General features: G+C 43.3%; 1 protein-coding gene across 2 annotated transcripts in view; it reads right to left on the bottom strand.

Annotated features, from left to right (window-relative positions):
• Positions 1–22,060, bottom strand: part of OSBPL10 (oxysterol binding protein like 10) — a 282,172-nt gene that overhangs the window by 252,121 nt on the left and 7,991 nt on the right. The window contains exon 2 of one of the 2 annotated variants that reach the window (XM_089918971.1): positions 11,892–11,992. The exons of the other annotated variant lie outside the window; for it this stretch is intronic. Coding sequence (XP_089775097.1) covers positions 11,892–11,941 — 50 coding nt within the window. The 5' untranslated portion in view covers positions 11,942–11,992. The remainder of the gene's footprint in view (positions 1–11,891; positions 11,993–22,060) is intronic. 2 annotated transcript variants of the gene reach the window in all.

Genomic DNA, 22,060 nt, shown 5'->3' on the forward strand with positions numbered 1-22,060 from the left:
CCACCAACTTTCCTGTATGCTTGAAATATTTCAAAATAAAATGTTCAGGGAGCAAGGGGAAAGTTAGCCATACGGGGGGATGGGGGATAGGTAAGTTAACTGCTAAGAAAAAGCACAGAAGCTACTGTACCCACTGGGGTTTAAGGCAGCTGTGACCTGCTCTGACAAAAGGAAAAGAGAAAGAGGGCAAAGTTGAGCATGATAGCAGTCATTTATTGGGCAACCACCATACATCAGAGATGTGCATTAGAGAGTCACCTGTTATCTGATTTTACCATCGCAATCTCCCTGCATGATAAGCATATCATCATTTTATAGACAAGCAGACTACAACTCAGAATGGCGTAATAACTTACCTGTGGTCATCAGGCTGGAAACTGAAACTGGTTCTGCCAGCCACGAAACCCCAGGGCTACATAGGAAAGAGCACCATAAGCCCAGCACTTCTTCCCTCTTCCCAAGGTCAGGACCGTGCCAAGGGCACAGGCATGGCAGGAAACCACTCCTACACAGTAGTGCCCCCTGCCACACAGCGGTAACAGCACTGACAGCTGCACTGAATCCCAGTCACTGAATTCTCCCAATAGCCCCGGAGTCTCCCACACTCAGTCCTTCTCCCTCTGTTCTTTGCACTTCAAGAATCTATCTACCCACCAGAGTTTTAGTCATCACATCTATGCAAACACCCCTGGTCACAAATATTGCAAAGTTCAGTACTATCCAACAGTCTTCAAGCCCACCTGCCTTCCTGCTCTGCAGAGGTGAGAAAGCTAGACGCTCCCTTCACTGACTCTCTTGCAGCTAGATTCTTACAGGCAGATGCACCCACGCAAGATTTCAAATGCAGAGGGGAACAACAGGAGGCAGCAGCCACAGGCTGGGAGGTCAGAACTTTCAGCAAGACAGGACAGTGGGAGGCGTGTTTGATGTCTTGGAGCAGCTGTGCAGAGGGTTTAGTGTTCTGCCTCTACTGTCACAGGTACTGGGGTGGGAGTGAATTAGAACCACGTTATGGTTGCGATTTGGTTGGAGACAAGCTCTGTCATTGCTGAACGTGTAGCACTGAAGCTTGGTTCTCCCAGAAATACTGTCTAATTAAACCTGTCTAATAAATCGCCTGCTGCTTAGATGGCTTAGAAGGAATCTACTGTCTGCAACGAAGATCCTAACTCTGCTTCTGAGCAGCTCCGAGGCAGTCTCCCAAGTTACGAGCCTACACAACGGCCTGCCAGACGATAAAACTCCCTAGTACAGGACATAAGCTTCCCACTTTCCATGTTGGAGGGAGGGCAGGAGAGGGCAAGAGGAACAGGGAGAACATATTAACAGTCTGTCAGCTTCTAGGAATATACACACGGTCTCCCAGAAAAGCAAACCTAGAACAGCCTTTCAAATATCCAAGGTAACAGCAACAAGAGAGCACATAAAAAATGAGGGCCTTTCAAGGACCTCTGCCTCACACCCTAGACTAGGATTTGGAATAAAGCAGGTCATTCTTGGAGGCGACTTCAGGTAAGAACAATCTCATTCAAAAGTCATGTTGGCATGGTGATTTGAGAACAGCCTAATGATGTACAAAGGCATGACTGTTTTTTAACTACCACAACTTACACAGAAATAAATATTTTTGTTCCCTCCAATGAAAGACCCTCAGAGGCTCCTGGCTTATTGTCATTACCCATAACCTTTAGGTCCATTGAGACAAATCCATCTGCTCTGAGCATGGTTATGAGATTGGGAAACAGCAGAAAGCAAGTCAGAGCGATTTTTAGTCAAAAATGAGGTAAGACCACAAAGCGGGCAGACTTCTTTTCTGCAGTGGCTTGTACTTGTTCTGAAGGCAATTCCAAAAAAGTAGCTTTCAAAATAATTTGAGCGATGGTAGCACTGTTGTAAAAAGGACTCTTGCCATTCTTGGAGATACATATATTTGGGAATTCCTGTTGGGGAAAATACACCTTCAGAGTCACTTCATGTAGTGTGAGATTGAAGTGTGGTCATTTGTTTCTTGGTTAATTGTGTGTGCACCAACCAAGAAGAAAGAAAAAATTTTTAATCTGCTGTGGTCTAGCCTCTGCAGCCATTGGCAAAGGTGCAGGAAGGCTCATGCCGCCATGAAACCTGGGGACCACAAAGTTAACTTAGAGCGACAGTGTGACTTTGGCACTGAATAGCCATTTACCTGATTCACTTTAGTCCTGGCCTGATTTCTTCCAATAGTTGGCCCTCTGGCTACTGCTCTTTTGCAGGGCTTAAGTAAAGAGTGAATTATAACTCTTTTATCGAAAAAGTCAAAAAGCAGAAAATGACACTGCTCCTCACAAATCAGTCCTTAAAAGATCTTCTCCACCAAAACTCATTTATACCTTTCAGGCTTTACTAGATCTCAATGTACTAACACCTGTCAGATACGCAGGTGCATTTGGCTCTTGAATAAAACCAACTGGTAGGCACACACATCAAGGCTTTGCAAAAGTAAAAGTACAAAATGACAGGACTCAAAAGAAATGTACAAAAATGAAAATACAGTTGTATGATCCCAAGTGCAGTGAGATTAAGGGAAAATTTTTCCCAGAAGAAGCCTTTTTGGTTATAATAACTGAGAAGTTATTGAAAAATAATACAAAAGCATCTTCCTCACCACAGATACTAAATCTCAACTGAGATGTTTATGCCCCAAGTACTGGATTCTCTCCTCCATCACCCACAGAAGCCGAGGGTGCTTCAGTCTTGTTTTCCAAAAAGCTGCTAAACCAGAGATAAGCAAACAATGGCCTATGGGCCAAATCCAGCCCACCACTTGTTTTTTGTAAATAACGTTTTATTGGAACATAGCCATGCCTGTTTGTTTACATACCGTCCATGGCTGCTTTCATGCTACAACAGCAGAGTTGAAATTACTTACTATCTGACCCTTTACAGAAAGTTTGCCAACCCCTATACCTAACCAGAGGAAGAGCCACTGCAGCACATGGAAAGCTCACTAGTGCACCATGGGAAGTGTCCCCCAAAGGTCAAACACCATCTCTAGGGAGCCAGGGTGTGGTCCAAAAGAGCAGTTCTTCAAGAATGGAGGAGTGTGCAAGAAAAACAAACATACCACATCTTCCAACATGCCAAGGTCCAGGCCAGAGCCACTGCCAAGCAACTAAAGAATGCTCTGTCCTAAGACCTGCTAGGAAACATCAGTCCCCAGGGAAGTCTCAAATGTTTAATGCAACCTAATCAGATTTAGCTAGGTACCTTCCAGAATTCAGAAGTGCATCTTCTATTTCATCATCACCAGAAACAGTGCACTATCTACTGACAGATTCAAAGCAGTCCTAAAGACTGGTTCTTTATTCATAATTTGGAAAATAAAATAAAAGCAACATTGGCTACAGAAAGCTACTACTAAACCTAGTTCTGGACTTCCCTGATGGCACAGTGCTTAAAAATCCGCCTGTCAATGAAGAGGACACAGGTTCGAGCCCTGGTCCGGGAAGATCCCACGTGCTGTGGAGCAACTAAGCCCGTGCGCCACAACTACTGAGCCTGCGCTCTAAAGCCCGCGAGCTACAACTACTGAGCCCATGTGTCACAACTATTGAAGCCTGCGCGCCTAAAGTCGGTGCTCCGCAATGAGCAGCCACCGCAATGAGAAGGCTGCGCACCGCAACAAAGAGTAGCCCCCGCTTGCCTCAACTAGAGAAAAGCCCGCATGCAGCAATGAAGACCCAATGCAGCCAAAAATTAATTCATTAATTAATTCGTTAATTAAAAGTTAAAAAGAAACAGTTCTCTTTGCGATATAGGGAATCGCAGGTGGTCCAGTGGTTAGGACTCTGCACTTTCACTGCCAAGGGCCCAGGTTCAATCCCTGGTTGGAGAACTAAGATCCCACAAACCCTACGGCCAAAAAAAAAAGTGACTTATTCTTTGCAATATATTAGAGGAAATTAGCATCAGACTCAGAGATAAGATATCCCCAACACGATCTTTTAATACCCCAGGAACACAGGGTTCAAAAATAGCTCTCTGCACGTTTTGAAATGCTTCTCCATCACTCAAAACAGCTAATAAACTAAAATGTGGAATGAATCTCAGGGCACTGGCCAGATAATGAGAAACCAGTGGGTATTCTTTGCTGTATAACAAAACCACAGGGCAGAAAGACCATATTTAGCATCACTCTTCTGGAGTTTTTCCAAAATTGCCTGAGGAGCAGAGATCTAGTTTCTTGTTCTGACTCTGCCACAAAGTCAGAGTATAACTTTGAATTAAATGTCATCTCTTTGGGGCTGTTTCCTTACCTGTGAGATGAGGGCAAGTTCATCTGAGGGCCTTCGGGGTCCCGGAATAATTTCCTGAGAAGGAAAATGTCAGCCTACCCCTGCCTTTTACTGTTAAGCAATTTTTATTTATTTTGGAAAATGCTTCCAGAAAAAGAATAGAGGTAAAACGTCAGGATTATTCCTGAGTTGTAACATGTGGTCATAGGGTTACTTACAATCAAGTTCTCTCCAATGCTGAGAATGAAAAAGTTGCCTAGCAGTTAAGAAATATAAAACTCTCCCTCCTGGGGTCTGATGTATTCTGTTGTAAAATGGTTCTTGCAAACTCCCTGGCACAGAGAGGACCATCTTAGTGCCATGCTGAATGTTTAAAAAACTATGTACAAAAAAGCTTCCACGAGCAACAAACAGCTCAAGACCCAGGGCAAACGGGGAGCCTTGGAGGTCCCTTCCTTTTTTTTAACTTTTTCAGGGCAGGAGCAGCGCCCCACCACAGCAAGTGGAATCTTAGTTCTCCAACCAGCGCCCCCTACAGTGGAAGCGCAGAGTCTTAACCACTGGAACGCCAGGGAAGTCCCGGAGGTCCCTTCCTGAAATTGTTTTTGGGTTTTATCAACCTAACTAAAGCACCCTTCCCCTGTGGCCCAGGGTGCCAGAGGTACCACGTAAAGTAAGGCTGGCACCAGCCACACCCCACTTGTCATTCAGACCCTCAGCTACACTCACCAAGTTCAACAACGTGAAGTAAACATTTTTTTCCACTTTTATTACAGTAAAATTTACAATGTTGTGTTAGTTTCAGGGGTGCACCAAAGTGATTCTTATATATATGTATATGTCTATATACATATACATTCTTTTTCAGATTCTTTTCCATTATAGTTTATTACAAGATATTGAATATAGTTCCCTGTGCTCTACAGTAGGTCCTTGTTGGTTATCTATTTTATGTATAATAATGTGTATCTGTTAATCCCAAACTCCTAATTTATCCCTCCCTACACTTTCCTCTTTGGTAACCATAACTTTGTTTTCTATGTCTGTGGGTCTATTAACATGATGTAAAATTAAACAAATCAGAACCCTGCATGCACATTCAGGATAACAAGAGCATTTGCATCGATTCGGATTATAAAGACTATGGAAATGAGGTGCAACAGGGGAAACCAGTTTAAATATTCCGTTGTCTGGTCAAATTTCTAACTCAGATCCAATTGACCTAGATGAGACAGCAAGGCTAGAATGGACACCAGAAGGTTGCAAGCTAGTGTACATAATGCTCCCCCACAGCTTAAAACTATCCAGTTCCGAGTGAGAATGGGAGTTCCTTTTGCAGCTCTGTCTCCCCTTTCATCGGCTCAGAAACCAAATGAGTGGCTCTGAAGCTTCCTGACTTCCTGGAAACTGCCACAAGAGACTGCATGACCACCTCTCTCCCCCTTTCAAGGGCATCAGTCACGTGTCATACACACACACACACACACACACACACACGCGCGCATGCCATAGCTCATAAATGCCCAGGTGCCTCTTTCTGTTAATGTCTCATCACGAAGCCAGAGCTGTATTTTTTATTTGCCAGAGCTGTTTTAGAGCCTCCGTGTAGAACTCACCCCAAAAAGAATACTTCTAAGCAAGTCTATAACAAACCGAAATCTGAAGCTGTGCCAATCCCTTGTTGGCTCAACCATCAAATACTGAAGACCTACCAGGCAAACACGAAGCCCATGGCTGCCTTCTTGGCATGACTTTGTCACGAGCCACCAAACAAGGTGTAGGAGAACCCAAGTGCCAGGGAGGCTCCGGGAGAAAAGTGACCCCGGAAAACCCAGAAGGCTAGCAACTCTCCACTTTATAATTTAAAATATAATACGAGGGGCTGGGGGCATGCACATGGGGTACATGGGAACTCTGTAGTTCCACTCAATTTTGCTATGAGCCTAAAACTGCTCTAAAAAGAGTCTATTTTTAAAGAGAGATAGAGATCATTATTAATGTTTTTTGTTTTCTCTGTAGCCTTTTCTGAATTTTCCAAGTTTTTTATAAGGAATATGAAATAATACCTTTACAACTAGAAAACTAAGTCATTAAAACAGAGAATGACCGCCCCTTTTTTGTATTAAAAAAAGACACAAAAGTCACTGAACTATACACTGAAAACAGGTACATTTGTCTGTTAATTATTCCACCATAAGGTTAATTTTAAGAAGTATTTTTAAAAGCCCTAGAAATCTTTTCACTTTATTTTTTAAAATTAATTTATTATTTATTTTTGGTTGTGTTGGGTCTTTGTTGCTGCGCACAGGCTTTCTTTAGTCGCGGCAAGCGGGGGCTACTCTTCGTTGCGGTGCGCAGGCTCTAGGTTAGCGGGCTCAGTAGTTGTGGCACGCGGGCTCTAGAGCACAGGCTCAGTAGTTGTGGCACACAGGCTTAGTTGCTCCGCGGTATGCGGGACCTTCCCAGCCCATGACTCAAACCCATGTCCCCTGCATTGGCAGGCAGGCAGATTCTTAACCTCTGTGCCACCAGGGAAGTCCGACATTTCACTTTAAACAGTATATATTATAGTGTATATTATAATCTTTTAAAAACGTTTTATTGAAATATAGTTGATGTACAATATTACACAAGTTACAGGTGTACAATATAGTGATTCACAATTTTTAAATGTTATACTCTATTTATAGTTATTAAAAAACACTGGCTGTATTCCCTGTGTTGTACAACATATCCTTGTAGCTTATTTTATACATAATAGTTTATAATCTCTTAATCCCCTACCCTCTATTGCCCCTCCCCATGTATGTCATAATCTTTAGGGAAAGTTAATTTGTGTAAACTAGCAGTAGATGTTCCTGTTAAATTTGTGTTTCCTTTCAAGATAATTAATTAAAGTAAGTTCTCTAATTTTGGTGCCACCAATTTGAGATTTGGGGTCCCGTAGCCTACTGTCACTAAAGGTAACGATTATAATTCTGTAGAATAAATGGTTTGCTAAGCAAATAATAATTAAAAAAAAGTTATTGCATAATGGATACAGAGTTTCTCTTTAGGAGGATGAAAACGTTCTAGAGACGGAGAATGGTGATGGCTTCCCAACAGTGTGAGTATACTTAATGCCACTGAACTGTCTCCTTCAAAATGGTTAAAATGGTACAGTTTATGTTAAGTATATTTTACCATAATAAAAGGAACTTTAGCTTCCACCTAAACACAGTTTTCTGGAGATTCCATACTTTTTAAATGGGAACTAATACAGGAAGAATGTCACAAATGCTCTGCTGGGTGCTGCATATGCTTTACCAGCAAGAAGTCTAAAATTAGGGTTTCAGTCTCTTCCATTACACTAGTCGTTAATGCAAGGTCCCTGAGACAAAATTTGTCATTTGGTGATCTTCACAAAGACCACAGAGGCACAGAGAGGTGTGTCTGGGGAAACACACCCAAACCTGCAAGGCCTTCTCTGAAATCACTGCTACTCTGATTCCATCCATTCTAACAAATATTTATTGAGAGCCGACTACAGCCCGGCACTGCGCCAGGACTTAGGGCAACACCTGCTCTCCTGGATCCTGCCTTCAGTCAAACTATTTCATTGATTTGTTGATTTCAAATAACATTACGGGTGGGTGGGGAAGGGATGAATTGGGAGTTTGGGATTAGCAGATGCAAACTATTATATGTAGAATGGATAAACAACAAGGTTCTACTGTATAGCACAGGGAACTATATTCAATATCCTGTGATAAACCATAACAGAAAAGCATATGAAAAAGAATGTATATATGTGTATAACTGAATCACTTTGCTGTACAGCAGAAACTAAGACAACATTGTAAATGAACTATACTTCAATTAAAAAGTTAAAATTAAAAAAATAAACCATCAAATCAAATAATATTACAGGACACAGTATGACTTGTATGTCTCAAGGGAGCCATGTTTTCTTGTTTCCTTTTTATTTCTTTTTCTTTATACTCTGAAATAATTCAAACTTACAGAAGAGTTGCAAGAATATTACAGAGAACTCGTTTATTGTTGAACCCATATTTAACAGTTACTGATGTTCTGGTATCTGCTTTATCCTGGCTCTGGCTCCCTCCCTCCCTTCTCCTGCCCTGCCCCTTGCTTTCCTCCCCTCCATCCACACCCAGCCAGCTGCCTCCTCCTCCCCTTCCCTCTCCCTTTCTCCTTATAGACAGGTTTTCTGGAACCACTGTGAGGCACAGACATCTCCTTTTATTCCTAAACACTTCATTATGTATTTTCCAAGAATAAGAACCTTCTCTTATTTAACCACAGTACCATTATCAATTTCTGGCAGTTAACATTGATTCAATAGTATTACCTAATACATAGCCCATACTCAAAAGTTGCCAATTGTCCAAACAATGGGAAAAGCGGTGGTACCCAGGTTTTTTCTTTTATTTTTTTTTGCGGTACGCGGGCCTCTCACTGATGTGGCCCCTCCCATTGCGGAGCACAGGCTCCGGACGCGCAGGCTCAGCAGCCATGGCTCACGGGCACAGCCGCTCCGTGGCATGTGGGATCTTCCCGTACCGGGTCACGAACCCGTGTGCCCTGCATCGGCAGGCGGACTCTCAACCACTGTGCCACCAGGGAAGCCCGGTACCCAGGTTTTAAAATCCTGATTTGAAGGCTCCTTCCTCAGCCACCCAATGGACTGACAGCCCTCCAGGAGACCTGGTTTACTTCCCACAAGACCTTTCCTAAAGGACTCCAGGCAGAAGGAAATTCTCCCTATTTTATAACTTCTCCCTGTGTTACTTAACAAAGCTCTTAACAACCACCTCACATTTAACCTGAATTCATGATATGACTTAATTCTATTTTCCTTTCGTTTTAGTCACTGAAAATCTCTGGATAAAAATATTTTCTTGTAACAAAATTCTGAAGCATCACCCTCCCCCCCCCAATTAGAAACTGTTCAAAGCCCAGTAGCCCTTCTGCTTGGCGCCTCTCAGCACTACAGTTTAAAGCAGTATTTCTCAACCTTTTTTATCATCATCAGTTTCTTAGGGAGCCTTTTCAGACAAATTTCCTTAAGCATCCCTCCAATGAAATGAATACAAGAGACAGACTGTTCATCTATTCATGTACTCTACCTATATCTGCACTTTATATATTAAAAAGTGAGACAGTTTCACCACCACCACCCCAGGAACCATTTTTTATCACCCCCATTTACAATGTATTATCTAAGGCCATTCACAAGCTAGGGTGGGGAGAAAAAGGAGAGAGATCAAGGTGTTACCTGTGTGAGACAGGACCCCAGTCCAGCCCGGGATCCTCAGAGCCGAAGGATCAGAGCTCTAATGGCCCCTCTTCTACAGATGTGGTCTAGGGTCTACCCCGGCCCCATAACAGGCTCAAAGTACTACAGAAGACTTTGCATATTCAAAGCTGGAATGAAGTCTTAGGGGAATAAAGGAAAATCCCCCTCTTGTAAAGGGGATGGATGAACCTGGATTGTCTAAAGGTTCCTTCCACAGATGTCTCCCTGGTGACTCAGGCTGCTCAGCAGTCTTAACAGGGGAGCTGCGGTCTCAGAACCTCTTTGGAGGCCATTCATCCACTCATTAGAACCAATGCATATATATACATATACATACATTTTCTTTTTCTGGCTGTGCCACGAGGCTTGCGGGGTTGAACCCAATATATTTACATTAAGCCTGAATTGGAGTCCCCTAAATTGTCTGAAAAAGTATCTCCAGGGACTTCCCTGGCAGTCCAGTGGTTAGGACTCTGCCCTTCCACTGCAGGGTACATGGGTTCAATCCCTGGTCAGGGAACTAAGATCCCACATGCCCCAAGGCCAAAAAAAAAAAAAAAAAAGTATCTCCAGGTGGCTCCAAAACTGATTTTTTAGGTATTTACCTAAAATAATGGCAAGTGCCAGATAGTCAGGGAGAGGACCTCATAAAAAGAGATTAACAGCACCCCGCCCTGTAATGTTTGTGCGCTTTCCAAAAATATGAACAAATATCAAGTTCTCGTGACTTTATGCAGGTGGTGTTCAGGAAAATTAAATATACAAATAAGACAGTCTGTGAAAGAACACAAATTCAGGGGAAATTTTGAATACGTATGACGTAAGCAGGGGTTGTGCTTTCTTTCTAGAACACAGCTCTAAAATTATAAACTAAAGATTTTTTAAAATCAATCAGGATATAGAAGAACTGAAAAATATCAACAAGAACTGGATCTAATTGACATTTACAGAACAAGTCTCCCAATGACAAAGAATACATAGGGCTTCCCTGGTGGCACAGTGGTTGGGAGTCCGCCTGCCGATGCAGGGGACGTGGGTTCGTGCCCCGGTCCGGGAGGATCCCACGTGCCGCGGAGCGGCTAGGCCCGTGGGCCGTGGCCGCTAAGCCTGCGCGTCCGGAGCCTGTGCTCCGCGGTGGGAGAGGCCACAGCAGTGAGAGGCACGCGTACCGCCAAAAAAAAAAAAAAGAATACATATTATTTTCAAGTATATATGGAACATTCACCAAGATAGAACATAACCAAGGTCATAAAACAACCCATAAAAAAATTTAAAAACTGAAATGATACAAAGTATGTTCTCTGACCATAATGAAATTAAACTAGAAATGAGTAACAGAAAGATAACAGGAAAACCTTCAAACACTTGGAAATTAACACACGTCTAAATAATCCATGAATCAAAGAGAAAGACTCAAGGGAAACTAGAAAATACTTTGAACTGAACTAAAATTAAAATAGTACATATCAAAATTTGTGAAGGCAACTAAAGCAGTGCTTCAAGGGAAACTTATAGCATTAAATATTTACATTAGAAAAGATGAAATAATTTAAGCTTCTACTTTAAGAAACTAAAAAAAGAAGAAACTAAACATAAATAGCAGAAGGAAAGAATAAAAAAGATTAGAGCAGAAGTAAAAAAAAATTAAAAATAGAAAACAGTAAAGACCACCAGTGAAACAAAAAGCTGGCTCTTAGTAAGATCAATAAATTGATAAATCTCTAGCAAGACTGTCAAATACACAAATTACCAATATCAGGAAAAGGAAAAAGGGAATATCACTATAGGCTTCAAGATATTGAAAGGATAATCAGGGAATAATACAAGCAACTCTATACACCCTATAAATTCAACAGTTTATAAGAAATGGACCAATTCCTCAAACAGCATTTACTACCAAAACATACCCAAGATGAAACAGATAATCTGAATAGCTTTACAACTATTTTTAAATTGAATCTGTAGTTAAAAACCCTTCCAAAAAAGAAATCTCCAGGCCAGATGGTTTCCCTGGTGATTTCTACCAAATATTTAAAAAAGAAATAACACCAACTCTACACAATTTCTTCCAGAAAATATAACAAGAAGGATACTTCCCAACTCATTTTAAGGCCAGCATTATCCTGATACCAAAACCAGACAAAGATGGTAATAGAAAACTACAAATATCTTTCATAAACATAGATGCAAGAGTCCTGAACAAAATATTAGCAAATTGCATCCAGCAACATAAATAAAGAATAATACACCATAACCAAGTGAGGTTTATCCCAGGATAGCAAGGCTGCTTCAAAATTCAAAAAGCAATCAGTGTAACCTACCACATTAATAGTTGAAAGCAGCAATCAGAAAAGGGCCAGACAGTAACCATTTCAGTCTTTGCTGGCCTCAAGGTCTCTGCAGCAACTATTCAACTTTGTCACTGTAGAGTGAAAACAGACATAGGCAATATGTAAACAAATGGGCATGACTGTGTTTCAGTAACACTTTATTTACAAAAGCAGGTAGCAGACCCTTTCAAAATAAAAAACACTCAACAAACTGGGAATAGAAGGAAGCTACCTCAGCAAAATAAAGGCCATTTATGAAAAGTCCACAGCTAACATCATACTCAATAGCAAAAGACAGAAAGCTTTTCCTCTAAGATTAGGAACAAAGCAAGGATGCCCACTCTCACCATTTCTATTCAATATAGTATTAGAAGTCCTAGCCAGAGCAATTAGGCAAGACAAAGAAATAAAAGGCATCCAAACTGGAATGGAAGAAATAAAATTATCTCTGCAAACGACATGTATAGAAACTCCTAAAGAGGGACTTCCCTGGTGGTCCAGTGGTTAAGAATCCACCTTACAATGCAGGGGACGCCAGTTCAATCCCTGGTCGGGGAACTAAGATCCCACATGCCACAGGGCAACTGAGCCCGTGTGCCATAGCTACAGAACCCACGCACTCTGGAGCCCAAGCACCGCAACTACTAAGCTGGCACACCACGACTAGAAAGCCCGTGCACCACAACTAATGAGCCTGTGCACCACAACTAGAGAGAAGCCCGCGCACTGCAATGAAAAGCCCGCGCGCCACTACGAAAGATCCTGCGTGCCACAACTAAGACCCAACACAGCCAAAAAATAAATAAATATTTCCTAAATAAAGAAACCCCTAGGGCTTCCCTCACAGCACAGTGGTTAGGAATCCACCTGCCAATGCAGGGGACACGGGTTCGAGCTCTGGTCTGGGAGGATCTCACATGCCGTGAAGCAACTAAGCCCATGTGCCACAACTACTAAGCCTGCGCTCTAGAGCCCACGAGCCACAACTACTGAGCCTGCATGCCACAACTACTGAAGCCCACACACCTGCACTGCAACGAAAGATCCCACATGCCTCAACGAAGATCCCGCGTGCTGCACCTAACACATGGCACAATCAAAAAATAAAAAATAAATAAAAAGATATCCATACTACCCAAAGGGATCTACAGATTCAATGTAATCCCTAGCAAAATCTCAGTGGCAGTTTTTTGTGTTTTTTTTTGCGGTACACAGGCCTCTCACTGCCGTGGCCTCTCCCGCCGTGGAGCACAGGCTCCGGACGCCGCAGGCTCAGCAGCCACGGCTCACAGGCCCAGCTGCTCTGCAGCATGTGGGATCCTCCCAGACCAGGACACGAACCCGTGTCCCCTGCATCAGCAGGCGGACTCCCAGTCACTGCGCCACCAGGGAAGCCCTCAGTGGCAGTTTTTGCAGAAACAGAAATTCATCCTAAAATTCATATGGACTCTCGAGGGACCCCGAATAGCCAAATAATTTTGAAAAAGAAAAACAAAGTTGAAGGACTCGCACTTCTGATTTCAAAACATATTACAAAGCTATAGTAATCAAAATAGTGTGGTGCTGGCACAAAGAAAGTGGATCAATGAAGTAGAACAGAGAGCCCATACAGTATACCGTTCTGTATATGATCATATGATCTTTAACAAAGGTGTCAAAATTACTCAGTAGGAAAAGGAGAGTCTCTTCAACAAATGGTGTTGGGAAAATTGGATATCCACATGCAAAAGAATGAAGCTAGGCCCGTATCTTACAATATGCAAAAATTAACTCAAAATTAGATTAAATATCTAAACATAAGACCTAAAACTATAAAACTCCAGAAGATGACATAGGAGAAAAGCTTCATGACATCGGACTTGGCAGTGATTTCTTGAATATGACACCAAAAGCACAGGCAACAAAAGCAAAAACAGACAAATGGGACAACATCCAATTTTAAAGCTTTTGTGCATCAAAGGACACAATCAACAGAGTGGAAAGGCAGCCAAAGGAATGGGAGAAAATATCTGAACCGCTTCCTGTCCAAAGTCTTCATCTACAGTCCTGCAGTCAAGGCCACCAGACATGCCCAGACCTGCTCCCAGAAGCTGGCCCATCGTCACACAAAACTCCCAAGACACATTCCCTTTGCCTTTTTTTTTTTTAATAAATTTATTTATTTTTGTCTGTGTTGGGTCTTCATTGCTGCGCACAGGCTTTCTCTAGTTGCAGCGAGCAGGGGCTACTCTTCTTTGCAGTGCACAGGCTCTCTCGCTGTGGAGCACGGGCTCTAGGCATGCAGGCTCAGTAGTTGTGGCACACGGGCTTAGTTGCTCCGCGGCATATGGGATCTTCCCGGACCAGGGATCGAACCTGTGTCCCCTGCACTGGCAGGCGGATTCTTAACCACTGTGCCACCAGGGAAGCTCCCCCGTTGCCTTCTTTATTCAACAAATGTTTCACAGGTAATTTTAAAACAAGCATCACCATAATTCTAGATAACAGAATTTATAAGTTGTAGGTTTAAAAGTGATTATAAATGATAATTCATTCTAATTTTCCTATGTTGCAGTCAGACAGAACAAGCAATATGCTTCTCACTTCATCTCATTTACAGATGGAAAAAAAAAAAGTTTGACATCCATATAAAATGAAACAACTAGACAGGGAAGGGATTAAAAACACAAATCTCCAAGCCTTTGGTTGAATGGTCTTTCCATAAGCTGCAAATATGGTGGCATTACCTAGTTTAATGGACAGTTGCTCCCAGGCACTAACAATTCCCACCAGCTTCACTATAGCTAACGTCCGGAATTGTCTAAGAATCATTTTACCACATCTGGGGTATCTTCCAAACCAGAGTGAATGACGTAGGCAGGATGGCTGCCTCAGTGGCCACTTGAGAAGATTAGAGGTTAAGGCAAACTGGGTAATTTTTATTAGATGCATACTACATTGGGCCAGGAAGTATATACTGCATGCCCCACAGCCTTTTTAAAAAATAAGCCAAACAAATTTTTGCTAACTTGTTAACAAAGTTCCAAATTTACAGAGAAGTTACAAAGATACAAAACTATTTATTACTAAAGATCTAGTAACATTTCACCACAGTTGCTTTATCATTTTCTCTCGTTCTCTCTATATACGCACACACATTTTTCCTGAACCACATGAGAGTAAGTTGCCAAAATAATGCCCCTTTACCCCCATATACTTCAGTGTACAAATATTAAAATCAAATAATTAACGTGGATACAGTACTGTTAGTTATAGACTGCATACTGTCAATGTCATTTACAGAAAAAAATGAGATCACAAGTTATATTTGGTTGTTACAAAATGTACATTTTGAAGTGTTAAAAGGGAATTTACAGTTTCAAACTAAGAAAGCAAAAATAAAGACGGAAACAAAACAAAAAACACTAAAAATACCAATAACTGCTACAATGCTGGAAAGGAAAAGGAAGCAAGCCTTTAGATAAACAGAAATTCAGACAATTCCATGACACGGATAACTACGATTTAGTCTCTTCCAAGTTAGGTTATGCTTTGCTTTTGTTCAAAAAATGACTTCGCCCAGACTTAAACTTGATTTCACAAGTTTAGTCCTGTTTCTTTGACACAAAGATTTTCTAAAGTATTTTTATGTCAATCCTATCTTGTTATTCAATGTGAGGAAAAATATAGAGAGTTTTGGCTTTTAATACTCTTTTCCTGAATTTCAGCTGACCCCAAAGGAATCACGAAAACTGACGTTCAACAAAAAAAATTTCAGTTACAGGAAACTCGAGATTAACTAAGTGACTACAACAGTGTTACAATGCACTTCGGGGCAAGGTATCAAATGGGGACCTCACAAAAAGAAAAAGGCATACATTAGCCAGGCGAATAAAAATGACCACAAAGATTGTTGCTAGTACAGAAAGTGACAAAATATGAAATGCCACATATATAATAAGTATGCAACAATGCTCTCTCAACAGCACTAGCAACACAGATTGCCTTTTGTCCTGTTCCACGTTTTGGGACCAATACACGAAATGAGTCAGCTGGAACAGGCACACAGAAAAGCTCTGTGCTGAGCGGTTAGCCAAACGGGTCGGGAGGCCCATTTTTAAGGTATTAGTAATAGGGCGGAACTCAGCTACACGAGAATCCCAACAGCAAAATGGATTCAAAACATTTTAGCCAAAGTCCACACTCTGAGCTTCATGACCTGGGAGTTCTCCATGTCAATCAAGATTCATCTGTCACTGGTTCCAAACAGTCACAGGGCCCCTCAGCCAGCCCTTGGAGCCCGAGTGAAGACAGGACAGTACAGTAAGAAAAGATATGACTAAGAACTACAGGAGGCAAGAGGCAAGGCTGTGAAAGCTCTAAACATACAGCCCAAAAACAGTGCCTGTTTCTGACCAGGGAAAACCCACCAAACATCAACTACTCACAGAAGGAAATTCTGCCCAGGGGAAGGCTACAAAATCACTAATTACAACACAGGGGCCCTTCTTGGGGAAGGCCAGGGCTGAAGAGAGAGTGACTGAGGGATAAAACAGAGCAATGATTACCTTGCAGTGGAATGAACCGCTGGTTTACCCTGAGGCAAAGCCCTCAGTGATCTTATCTATAAAATGAGGGGGTAGAAGATCTCCAAGTTCCTTCCCGGGTAATGGAAAGAAAACATGCTCCAGAGTCAGACAGATCCTGGCTCCATACCTGACTAACTGGGCAACTTAGGTCACTCTGCCTCAGTTTCTTCATCTGTAAAACAGAGATTCCACCTGCATCAGTTAGGGTTAGATTTGGCTGCGAATAGTGACTTAAAAAAAAAGCTTATTCCCCCAATCATAGAAAAGTCCAGAAGATGGCAGCCCAGGATTTGTGAGGTGGCTCGGATCAACAAAGTCATCAGAGGCATCTTCTGCCTTGATAGCCTTCATCCCAGTCACCTAAAGACTCAAGATGACTGCTGGGGGACTTCCCTGGTGGTCCACTGGGTAAGACTCCGTCCTCGCAATGCAGGGGGCCCGGGTTCAATCCCTGGTCAGGGAACTAGATCCCACATACATGCCGCGACTAACGAGTCCGCCTGCCACAACAAAGGACCACACATGCCGCAACTAAAGGAGCCGGCGAACCGCAACTACGGAGCCCACATGCTGCAACTAAGGAGTGCGCCTGCCGCAACTAAGACCCAGCGCAACCAAATAAATAAAATGAATATTTTAAAAAATGGAGGACCTGCCATGACTCCAGGAATCTATTAAAAAAAAAAAAAGACGACTGCTGGAATTCCAGCCATCACGTCTGTATTCCAGTTTTGGCCACATGTCTATATTCCAATAAGGAAAAAAGGGGAAAGGCACAAAGAAGGTTCCAGGAAACTATGTGACCACTCTGCTTGTAACCAGAATACAATCGCATGGTCATCCCTAGCTGCGAGGGGGGAATGAGGGGTGCAAATATAGTTTTATCTAGGACAAAGCACACATCCAGATTAAAACTGGGGTTCCATGACTATAGAAGAAGGGGAGACTGGATAAATCTGCAACACCTCTCATCCCATGTTAAGGATTAAATTGTAAATGTAAAGTGTCCGATGCTCCCTGGGCCCACAAATGTATCCCTTCCCCTCTGGCAGTGCTGACATTTTATGACCTGTGGTCTCCATGGCTTGTGATGTCCTTCGGGAAACAGGCTTTTCCAGCCTGGTCTATCTTTTACTGGCTAGGCTCTGGTCACAGCCCATGTACCACCTGCATTCCAGCCATACCAAACTATCTCCCTCCTTCCATGCCTCCCAACCTTTGTACTCACAGAGCTTCTACCAGGGAAGTTCTCCCCAAGCCCTGGGCTGCACGATGAACCCCCTAGACATCCTAGGTCTCCCCTCACCTGCCACTTCCCCTCTATCCCCACCAGGTAGGGCTCTCCCCAGGTGCTTCCTCTCGGGTAGCATCACCCCCCCACACCCCACCCCACCCCGTATCATAAGTGCTTTCTATGGGCCACGCCCTGTTCTATGTCCTTTACACACAGCTTTGAAGCTGATCCCAACAACCCTATGACACAGACGCTATAACACCCCCATTTTACAGATGAAGAAACTGAGGCACAGAGAGGTAAACTAGATGGTCCACGGCCACACAGGTTGTAAACAGCAGAGCCAGGATGCAAGCACAGGCTGTTGGACTGCAGAATCCATACCCTCTGCCACCACATGAGGCTGCCTTGACTCCCTGATTGAGGGGTCTGCATGTCATTTCAGACCAGAGATGGTCAAACCACAGCCCACAGGCTAAATCCAGCCCACCACCTGTTTCTGTAGATAAAGTTTTACTGGAACACAGACACACCCAGTTGTTTACAATGGGAGAGTTGAGGAATTGCCATGGAGACCGCAGAGCCCACAGAGCCAGATATTAACTGTCTGACCCTTTATAGGAAAAGTTGGCCACCCCTGTTTCAGGCTGTCAGCTCCATAAGGCAGGGGCTGCACTGTGTTCTTCTGACCCCCACATCTCTCAGGGCATTTGTTTATTTGTTTTTAATTGAAGTATAGTTGATTTACAATGTTGTATTAGTTTCTGGTGTACAGCAAAGTGATTCAGTTATACATGTACATTTCATTTTCATATCCTTTTTTATTATGGTTTATTACAGAATACTGAATATAGTTCCCTGTGTTATACAGCAGGACCTCATTGTTTATCTATTTTATATATAATATTCAGTAGTCTCTATCTGTTTATCTCAAACTCCTAATTTATCCCTCCCCCATCCCCTTTTCTCTTTGGTAACCATAAGTTTGTTTTCTATGTCTGTGAGTATATTCAATTTTGTAAATAAGCCCATTTGTATCCATTTTTAGACTCCACATGTGATACCATATATTTGTCTTTCTCTGTCTGACTTGCTTCACTTAGTAGGATCATCTCTATGTCAATCCATGTTGCTGCAAATGGCATTATTTCGTTCTTTCTCAGGGCTGAGTAATATTCCATTGTGTGTGTGTGTATGTGTATGTACCACATCTTTTTTATCCATTTATCTGTCAATGAACACTTAGGTTGCTTCCATGTCTAGTGCTGTAATGAACACTGGGGTGCATGTATCTTTTTGAACTAGAGTTTTCTCCAGAAATACTGCACGGTGTTTGGTATACACATAAAAGGTGCTCAACAAGTACACGGGGTGTGAACATCCATCAGGCCTAATTACACATAGAGAGCAGTGTGTTTGGGGGCTGATGCTGGCAACTCACGCAGGGCTTGGAAAGTCTCCCAATTGAACAACCAAGGGGCCCAGAAAAACTACCGTGGTGGCGTTCCCTGCACTGTTCACAACCCATCACAGTTCTGACGGAGTGACCATTGCAGCGACGTACCTGTTGCCTAGTCCACTTAACTCCCCCCGAACAAGGGGCTCACAGAGAGCCCCAGACCCTCACACACTCAGGAGAACCTGAATCCCACGGCTTCCTCGGTGGTTCCCAATATCTGCTCGTGGCTCACCAGCCACATGACCAGCACTGCAGATAAACACAACACGTCCTGGAAAAGAGTTACTAAAAACTGAGGTCGGTTGTCTTTCAACTTGTTATATTTTCATGAAAATATTTCTAAAAAGGGACCAAACCACACAGAAACAGAAATAGTCCCTTAAAAACTACTGCACAACGTGAAAAAGTTATTCACGGCTCAAATGCCTTCTCTGACCTTCAAAGAACAGGCTTGTGTACCACATTTCCTGATTGTATCGTTATTATTATTATTTTTTTTTTTTTATGGTTGCATTGGGTCTTCGGTGCCACGCGAGGGCTTTCTCTAGTTGGCGAGCGGGGGCTACTCTTCGTTACAGTGCGCGGGCTTCTCATTGCGGTGGCTTCTCTTGTCTCGGAGCATGGGCTCTAGGCGTGCACGGGCTTCAGTAGTTGTGGCACGTGGGCTCCGTAGTTGTGGCTTGCAGGCTCTAGAGCACAGGCTCAGTAGTTGTGGCGCACAGGCTTAGTTGCTCCGCGGCATGTGGGATCTTCCCAGAGCAGGGCTCGAACCCATGTCTCCTGCACTGGCAGGTGGATTCTTAACCACTGTGCCACCAGGGAAGCCCTGTATCGTTATTCTTGATAACATTACACAAGGCACAAATAAAGCACTTTCTTTCTGGGCTGTGACCATATCCAATTGAGTCTGGCTTATCAAAACCAAATTCTGGTTGGTTTTTTTTCTAATTCTGTCTTGGCCAGGCCCGAAATTCCATCAGGAGTCGCCCAGAGGAAATGTGCAAAACACCTCCCACATTTCTGGCACAATCATCTCAATCCTGCTTTTAGGACACAAAGGCCCTCATCTCTCCTTTCCTCCCAGGGTTCTCAAACAGCTGTCCACTGGAGCACACCCTGCCGGGCCAGAGGCTGGGCAGCCAATGGAGACCAGCATCCGCTACACAAATCAAACCATTTGTCACCTGGGGCCCTGAGTGGGGGAGGAAGGGCTGAGAAATAGCTGCATACTGGCTACGGCTGGGTCAACAATGACCACCAACTCACCCCCAGGTTCCACGAAGTCACCCACTGGTCTGTTTAAAATACCAGACTCCCAGCAAACAAACTACTGCGTGCTAGGCACTGTTGCCAGGCGCGATGCATGCAGGAGCTCACAGCAACGCTACAAGGCTGGCCTCATGCACAGATGAGGAAACCAGGGTCCAAAGAGGTAACTGACTTGTAAAGGTCGTGCAGCAAAAACGAGGCAAAGCTGGACCAGCAAGGGGGTCTTAAGCACGTCACCAGCCTGTGCTCCTGCAGGCTGTCCCCTCAGAAGCAAGGCGATTCCAGGAGAAGGAGGCAGTCCCAGCTTCCAAAAGCTTCCCAGGTGGCAACACAGAAGGTGGCCAGGATGGAGAGCAACGCACTCATTTACACACTGATGGTGAGCAGTGAGAAACGGTCCAGCCACTCTAACAGTTTCTACACGCACCTCTCCTAGGACCCTACAATTCCAACCCCAGTGTTGACGCAAGAGAAATAAAGTTTATGTCCACACACAGACTTGTACACAAACAGCAGCTTTATTTGTCATAGCCAAAAACTAGAAACCACCCAAACGTCCACCTACAGGTATATCAATAAACAAACTGTGGTATAACCACAAATGCGCTATGACTCAACAACAGAAAGAAACCCAGTATAAACTACTGACAGGGGCGGCAATGTGGACGCATCTCAGAACATCTTCCTGAACTAAACAAACCAGACTCCGAAAAGGATATACTGTATGGTTCTATCTACATGAAACCCAAAGAGACAAAACAAATTCATGGTGATAAAAATCAGAGACAGATTGCAGGGAAAGGGGAATGGACTGGAAAGAAGCACAAGGAAACTTCCTGGGGGGTGGAAATGTTCTGTACCTTTTGGAGCAGTGGTTACATGGTATAAACAAGTATCAAAATTCAAACAGAACACCTAAGACCTGTGTATTGTATGTTAATTATAACTTTAAAAAGAAGTCCTTGGACTAATGAGTCATTCTGATGATAAAATGGAAAACAATTTCCCTCACAATATTACCTACCTAATATTTGCCCAAGGGGGTCTGTCGAGCAAACAAAGATGAATGAGACCACCGATGCTTCCTAACAAGCCCATTATAGTCATGACAGCAACCTGCGCCCTTCCATGGGAGAGATGGCTGTCACCATGGCAACTGGTGGAAGGCAGGAAAGGTGGATGGGGAAGGGAGCTGGTGAACTAAAGAACCACCTTAGAATTATGACTGTTGGGATGCAATACCCCCCACCACCAAGATGTCCACATCCTAATCCCGGGAACCTGTGACTGTTACCTTACACAGCAAAGTTTTTGGCATATGGCACATTGATAAAATTCAGGATCTTGAAATGGAGGGATTATCTAGGTGGGCCCTAAATGCATTCATAGGAGTCCTTCTAACAGGGAAGCAGAGGGAGATTTGACACACACAGAGGAGAAGGCAACATGAAGACAGGCAGAAACTGGAGTGATGCGGTTACGAGCCAAGGAACGCTGGCAGCCACCAGAAGCTGGAAGAAGCAAGAAGCAATCTTCCCTTAGAGTATCCGGTGGGAGCACGGTCCTGCCAACACCTTGATTTCGACCCAGTGAACCTGAGTTCGGATTTCTGCCCTCCAGAACTATGAGA

This window comes from Delphinapterus leucas, chromosome 10 (assembly GCF_059928025.1).
Source record: "Delphinapterus leucas isolate spDelLeu-1000000601 "Yukka" chromosome 10, BTC_Dleu_Yukka2, whole genome shotgun sequence".
Taxonomy (NCBI): domain Eukaryota; kingdom Metazoa; phylum Chordata; class Mammalia; order Artiodactyla; family Monodontidae; genus Delphinapterus; species Delphinapterus leucas.